Raw genomic sequence first — 8006 nt, 5'->3', positions numbered from 1 at the left:
GAGAGAGAGAGAGAGAAAGAAAGAGCGTTTATCGAAGTAAACACGGAAAGAAAAAAAATTTGATGAACGCTAATTCTATGTCGTAACGGCAAATTCCATTTACAAATATAGAGATAGCAAATTGTTTGCAACAAATGCAAAATTTTGATCAAATATGCAAATTTGTTTGCTACAAAAAACGAATTTGACGTGATTAAATTTTGCAATGCCTTTGCGTTCATAGCAAAATTATTTTTCTCAATAAAAAGACACTACTTTTTACCAAGATCTTATTTATATCTTTTATGATTATTCGCTAAATATTAATTTTATCGATATTTATTGATACAAAATTTTTTTTAATTTCCAAAAATTTTTATTATTTAATTATTAAAGAAATTTACAAAAAAACAATCAAATTAGCCATATATGATATTTGAGTTTCTTTCTTCAATCAATCATTGTAACGTAATTTTACGCAAGTGCTTGTATCCCCGGGTGCGTGCGCTCTACGCGAAAACTCGCTTCCTGTGGAAGAATGAATGGGGATCAATTCAGTTAGCAGCGCGAGAGCTGTTCTAATATTCGTCCAAGCTTTTTCATCGTTTAAGAATACGATACTAGATTTTCTCTATTTTTGTGTTTAGAAAATTTGTTTTCTTGTGTCTTATGATATAAATCACAAATGTGTGAGTTTGAAAAAGAGATTTTTCTCAATAGCCAGTGATATATCACTTCTAATTTTTCGATAAGTCTTAAAACATGTTCCTCAATCTTGAAACGACAGAGTAATTTATTTACGTTAGTGTGAAATCGATACGCGAATTCAGTAGCGGTGTGCTTATTGATTTTTAGCTACTACAATGATTGCCGCTTGCCATTATCGTATTATAGACAGTAAGTAAAAAGTATTAAGATTTATCATTTACTAAAAAAAGAATCGATACAATATGAAATTGGAAATTATATGAAGTTATTATCTAATTTTATCTACTACAAAATTAAACTAAAGATGTTAAAAAGTATATAAAAAAAAAGGTATAAAATATGCAGAAAGGTATAAAAATAATGCGGATTTCTAGTGGAATGTGATATGCTTGAGTGTAAACGGCAAATATGAACATCCGGTTTCGTGAATCATCGCTATATTCTTGAGAAGTACGTAAGATGTTTAGGAAGATATTCGTGGCTGTTTATCTATCGTTGAGATCAACGGAGAAACAAACTCGAATACTTGAAAACTTTAATAAATTTTAGTTAATTAAAAATAAGGAGAAATATATATACATATAACGATTTTAGAAAGAAGTTTGCAATTTTTGATATAAATATCTAAAATTCTAAAATTTTAATTATTAATCGAGTGCGACCAAGAGCTTCAAAAAGGCAATCTTAATTTAAAACATCTTTTTGAGAACAATTGGTTATTCATGTGAAGAGATTGAATGAATCAGCCACGATATTGCGACAAGTTGAGGAAGAACCATAATTCATTTAATGCGATGAGACAATTCAGTCCGCTTCTGGTTTCTTTCCATCGTATCATTGCATGTAAAGGATTTTGCTCCTCCAAATGAGTTATTTGTTAAAGAAACAGCGCGTCCGCTGCATATATATCGAACAAAACCCGTTTCCGACGAATCCCGAACGCAACCTCACCGTCATTAATCGCACGTGCTCCGCTTTCATTCACGCCAACTCCCACCTATGAATAACACGGTACAAGCGTTTACATTCACACCGTGGTTGGCCGGCGCCAATGGGCCGATGAGACCGTCATCGTTCCGATTGGCCGGCGCTTACTCCCAACGTACTATGCGAGAGAACGAGAGGAATGTGAAACGATCGTGAAACACTATGAATAGAACCAAAGCTCCAGGTCAAGACATATTCAACGGAGTGTCTCTCGGCTAGTTCCGACAAGGAGTTTGCCTGGCTTCGACTCCATCGCAATATGGCCGTATCGCCGTACACACAACCCCCATTCTCGGAGCATCGTGCCCGTAAATCACACATCAATACGCCGCTTGATATATTGTTGTATGTGCTGCTGACGAAAGGTATCGATCAAACATCAGTGTGAAAAGCAATCCTTCTCTTTCGCTCACTCGTTCGCTCATTCGCTAGCAAATACCGTACATATCCGCTTGCTATTATTACATCAATGAGAAAACAGGATGTGATTTATTCACGATGCTCCGACTTCGGGATAGTGTATGACGCGAGCTGACTGTGTACGTACGAGTGTGCGTGCGTGCGTATCGTTTATGTATGTACGCATATTGCAATTCATGGCTGACAAATGGCAAATGGACAATTTTACGTCGCTATTCCATTTTTATTTTTTTTCCATACTTTTGCAATTCTCTTTTTATCGTTTTATCAGAAATAACGAATTATTTTTATTTCTTGTTTATAACGTAAAATAAGTTCCCTCTTCCGTTCAATGTTATTCGTTGAAATTGTGTTATATTTATTACGGTTAAAGTTATACGTTAAATTTTTGTTAAACAAAATGTTTGAGAAAATGATAAAATTTAATTATATACGAGGAAAAAGATTTTTGTACAATATTTACAATGCTTCACAATATCGTAAAGCTTCTAGTTACATTATATAGTCTGTGTGTGCAATTTTATTATTATTTTTATTATAGATGGTACAAGTGTTTCCTTGACTCATCATCATGCAAATGATGTTAATTATTATGATGCAACAATCAACAATAGTGATAATATAAATCCTCTGGAAAAATTTTATCTAATCACTGAACAAAAGTGGCATAAGGATACACTAGTGCCAATCTCCTTATTGCCCTCTACGAAGGGAATGCCTATGAGATCCCATCACAGGTAATGCTTACGTGTCGTGTAAAAATTCACAGTACCAGCTGTAATCATATTCCAATAATGTTTCACAAAAAGATTAAGATTTACTCTTTATCTCAAAGTATTTTTAATACAGAATCCGGCAGTCCGTGACAGGACTGGATGATGCTGGAATGGATCTCCAAGTGGCCCAACTCAATAGTCAGACAGACAAGGAAGTACATTCCAGGACGACTCTATCATGGCTAGATTGGCATTTGCCTTACTTTGTAGCGCTTTGTGCAATCGCTGGCACTATTCTTTTTACATTCCTAGTAAGTATCACATTTTTTTTTAAAAAAAACAAATTACAAAAGCTTTATAGATATGTGAAAACCAATTGGTTTTACCATTGAATTAAATCATTGAATTAAATATTGTATATTAGGATTGAATAATAATAATAATAACAACAACTTTCCAACAGATCTTGTTATGGCTGCGAAAACAAATGTCGCGTGAAAAAGATAACGAAAATGGCGATCGGCACGGTCTGGTCGAGGAAGGTGCCACTTGTAAGCCAGACAAATCAACTAAAGATGCAAAAGAATCCGTGGAAGCTAAATGGGTTCACGAAGCATTCGCGAAGCAATCTGCACCCAAGTACCCGGTACGACCAATTCCACAGACCTCTTTACCCGAGGTAAGAGAATCTACCTGCTATCAATGTAATTCTCATACAAATGTTAAATAATCATATTAAAAATAATCTTTATATTATGTTAAAAGTCTCTGGCAACGCCCGAACGTAAACCGGAAGCGATACGTATGAAAGCAAAAGGATTGTTGGAAAGACGTGGTTCGAGCACAAGTTTAACCATAGAACTGGCACCAGCTCCTGAAAGTCCGCCACATATGGTTACTCCTACCCGAGAATGTACAACGGAAGAGTTTTTGCTAAGTGCAGGAAATGTATTATCGAGAGCACAATTGAAAAAAATTATCGAAAGTACGGGAACATTACACAAAGAATTTTGGGAAGTGCCACTAAATCTACCGGAAAAAGTGGATATTTGTGGCTCAGGAGTGAAGAATCGATACAGCTCTGTTTTGCCCAATCTACAAACGAGAGTGATTCTACCAGGTTCCTCCGACGATCCGCTCGCCGGTTACATAAACGCTAACTACATCCGGGTTTGTAAATAGTAATTTTGTGTAAAATAGTATAAAATGATGTCTGAGAAAATTTGTTTGATATGATACGTAAGCACTTTTTATCATCAAATTGCACGAATTAAAAACTACAATAGAAAACAAAATTTACAGGGTTACGATGGCGAAAATGGTAGATACATCGCGACACAGGGACCATTAGCTAACACGATAGAAGACTTCTGGAAAATGATCTGGGCAGAAAAAGTTCCTGCAATCGTCATGATAACTAGATTGTACGAAGTGTCCAAACCAAAGTGCGAAGCATATTTTCCCTTTGACGTAAATAATCGCTTTCAAGCTGGATCTTTCACAATTATCCTTAATTATATCGATACGAGAAACGGATATACCGTCAGAACTATGGAGATTCGACACGAAGGAGAAAGGAGACATTTGCAACACTACTGGTAATTACTGTGCTTTTCATTTTCAAATAGAAACTTTATTAACAATAGATAAATATTTATTATTAGAAATTTATATATTAAATTCTAAAATGTATCAACAGGTATGATTCATGGCCGGACCATGCTGTACCTCAAACTGCAGATGCGCTCGTTAGTATGGCTGCAGAGATAAACGCTTCGCCAAAACCAGTAGTTGTCCACTGCAGCGCGGGTATAGGACGAACTGGTTGTTTCATAGCGATAGGAATAGGAATGAATCAACTTATAAGAGATGGAAATGTCGATATATTGGGTATTTTGTGCCAGATGAGGTAAGGCAATAAGTTTTAAATACGTACGTACGTTGTAATCTTATGTAGATTTTATAAATATAAGTATTCTTAATATTTTAGATACGATAGGGGAGGGATGGTGCAAACGGCGGAACAATATGAATTTATTCATAGAGCACTTTATCTTTTCGAGCAGACACTGGAAAGCAAACCGTCGACTTCGAGCGACTGAATGAACGTATTACTATTACTACTATAGATATTTCTTTTGCTTATTCTTTCGTGAAACGGGGCTTTATTATTGCCTAAGAGAATGTCACTTCGCGCAGGGCTATATGCTTACCGCAAAAAAATATAAATTTCTAATGAATCTCAATGAATCTCAGCCTGTGAACCGACGCTCTCATTTTTATCTCAATATTTCAACGAGTTCAAACTCGTTTAATAAGCTGCCATTTTCTACTGCCATGACAAATCGTTGACAATTGATATCAATCATCACAGAGCTCAAGAGGTAAAAAAAAAGGGTTCACCGTCGGAGTGCATTTTCTATAAGCAGGTGCTTTTTAAAACTGAGATATCACAAATAGCTTAATAAAAAGAATATTTATGTTTATAATAACGCGCGATATGAATCGTGCGGCACGTACGCTTAAAAATTAATATTATATTATTTTATATAAGTTATGAATATATAGTATGAATATGAAATATAATATGAATTAGAAATAATCTCTAAATACGGCGATAATATATTCGCGATTCGTATCGTAAAATTTATATCTAAAGATCAGACATTAAACTTGGGATTTAATTATCCACACATTCCTCGTGTGTTAGGAAATAGTTTATAAGTTTCAATAAAATTTTAAATACAAAAATGTGTAGAAACGGTTTCGCGCGTATTCATATAACTGATACAATATTCTTCGCTATTATCACGTTTCGCGATAGAGTAGATACATGATACATGACAAAATTTATTAAATTGTCCTAGCGTGTAAGAGCTAAAGTTAATGGTAATTATTTTAATGATATAATGTTAAATGTGAGCTAAATGTAATATGATACGTATGTGTGTGTGTGTATATATATATACATATATATAAACATATACATATATATATATATTATATACACATATATATATATATATATATATATATATAATAATATATATAGTATACTATACTATATATATATATATATATATATATATATATATTATACGTACAATTATGAAATTAATTATCTGGACAATCCGCCATTATATTGATGATTTTTTTCAAACTTTTTCCGTTGATCAAAAGTTGGTTAAAAATTGTTCCACGTATTATGGTACGCATTATATTGATTACGATACTGATAGATTCACAATTAGTTGTCCAATTATAAATGTGAACTATCAATGGCATAATGCATGCGTAAAATAATTTTTAATACTTGGACAACAATTTGAAGAAATTATCAATAATTGTCTGCACTGTCCAAATAATTAGTTTTATGACTATATATACAGGATATATACTAACAATAAATACGATAAAAAATTTTACAAGGGGTGATTCTTCATACAAATTTAAGAAAACTTCATATGACGATATATCCGAAACGACTTAGTTTCAAAGGATTATCAAAATTGAAGGAAAAATTTCGTTTTTTTTTCTAAAAATTTTCAAAACCGCTTGACTAATTTTGAAACTTTGTATATGTTTAAAGTTTTATCAAAATAACTTAAATGCGAAATTTTTCATTCCACTTTGACGTTTTGTATCTCCAAAATTAAGCCATTTCGGACAGTTATATGAAATTTTCGTTTTAAATTTGTTTGAGAACCTCTTAAAATCTTTTAACATATTTAGTAAAACTCTGTATATCGGTGATACGCGACATATGAATAATTGTTATAACAAGAACTAATTTATGGGACCCAAATCGACTAGATATTGTTTCATATTAGTTCCTACTTGATTTTTAAGTCTTCATGATTTTTGCTTTTATTTATCTGACTAATCGTAAGACTGAATACGAATAGTGCAATATGATTTAAAAGAAAAATAGAAAGAGACAATGGCTTGATAAAAAAAAATCTGAATAAGAGTCAATTTGATAGACAAATACGAGCCAAATGCAACGTAGTTGTAGCGAATATACCTATATATGTATCAATAAACAACCAATATTCTCAATTAAATTAAACTATGCTGCTATAGAAAATATACACAAGTATATTCGCTCTCTCTAACAATTTTACTCGTTTATTTATCAAATTGAGACTGATTTAATATGTATTATTTATATCTAAATTCAACTTAATAATAAAGGAATTTTAGCAGTTAAAAGTAAATTTATATTTTATTTTAAAAGATATTATACAATATTATAAAGAAATTAATTTATATAATAATATAATTTTCATGTTGTTTTATCTAGAAAAATATCTGTTTTGTTTCACTTATAAATTATATAATATAAAGAAATTATATAATATAAAGAATCTGAATATTACATACAATATCAGTCGATAGTTATATAAATATCGGGAATATAAATTTTACTTTGGAAATGTAAATGTCTTTACGTAATGATATTTTAAATGAAAATTAATATCCAAACACACAATAATGCATTTTTCGATTTTAATATGTAAGTGAATTAATATGAAAAAAATTCGAATCGACTTGTATTTGAATTGTTACCGCAAATTTGCATGACAATAAACAGTGTTAACGTTTCGTTAATTGATTAAATGCAATTAATCTTTTTTGGCCGCTAACATTTTTAGACTATTTAATAGATAGTAGAATAATAATTGATATATGTGCTAAAATTCTCGATAGTGTGAAATAATCTTGAAATTCGCGACGTATATGTCACGATGTATTACATATATTTTGAGATGTTACTTATTGACTAATCAGAAGTAATATCTCGTGCTAAGACACGCGTAGGGACATGTCAGCGCTCGTTTTAATTACAAGGTCCAGTTTGAGTGTCTCGATTTAGTCCTAGATAAATGAAAATCTAACAATTAAGCGGAACGAGATATAGGATCTGGCTTTCTCGTGCACACAAAGACGTAGTGGAGTTTCATACGTGTGCTAATAAAGAAAGCGATGAAATCCTTCGATATACATGCATATATCCGCATAATTATCGCTTATTATTCGTTTGTATTATTGATTTAATGCCTCCGAAAAACATACGTATATTTACGCATACGCGCGTATAGAGCATATAAGTACATATGTGTGAGCATATTATGTATATATAGATTGTACAGAGAGAGAGAGAGAGAGAGAGAGAGAGAGAGAGAGAGAGAGAGA

The 8006-nt window shown here is 32.2% G+C and overlaps 1 protein-coding gene across 1 annotated transcript; it reads left to right on the top strand.

Moving 5' to 3' along the window:
• The first annotated feature begins 1933 nt into the window (after nt 1-1933).
• LOC105627759 (tyrosine-protein phosphatase non-receptor type 7-like) lies at nt 1934-4912 on the top strand. Its single transcript, XM_012209042.1, has 8 exons — nt 1934-2039; nt 2636-2831; nt 2944-3121; nt 3274-3489; nt 3576-3980; nt 4113-4408; nt 4510-4719; nt 4801-4912. The coding sequence occupies exons 1-8, from the start codon at nt 1934-1936 to the stop codon at nt 4910-4912; spliced, it is 1719 nt and encodes a 572-aa protein (XP_012064432.1).
• The last annotated feature ends 3094 nt before the right edge of the window (nt 4913-8006 follow it).

The sequence above is a fragment of the Atta cephalotes genome, assembly GCF_000143395.1.
Source record: "Atta cephalotes unplaced genomic scaffold scaffold00001, whole genome shotgun sequence".
Taxonomy (NCBI): Eukaryota; Metazoa; Arthropoda; class Insecta; order Hymenoptera; family Formicidae; genus Atta; species Atta cephalotes.
This window is presented reverse-complemented; position numbering and strand designations above follow the sequence as displayed.

What these genes read in the sequence shown, in the direction of transcription:
- LOC105627759 (XM_012209042.1), top strand. Translation starts at nt 1,934, where the DNA reads ATGGCCGTATCGCCGTACACACAACCCCCATTCTCGGAGCATCGTGCC. An exon ending in CACAGACCTCTTTACCCGAG is followed by an intron (nt 3,490 to 3,575) that starts GTAAGAGAATCT and finishes TTATGTTAAAAG; the next exon opens with TCTCTGGCAACGCCCGAACG. An exon ending in GGTATTTTGTGCCAGATGAG is followed by an intron (nt 4,720 to 4,800) that starts GTAAGGCAATAA and finishes TTAATATTTTAG; the next exon opens with ATACGATAGGGGAGGGATGG.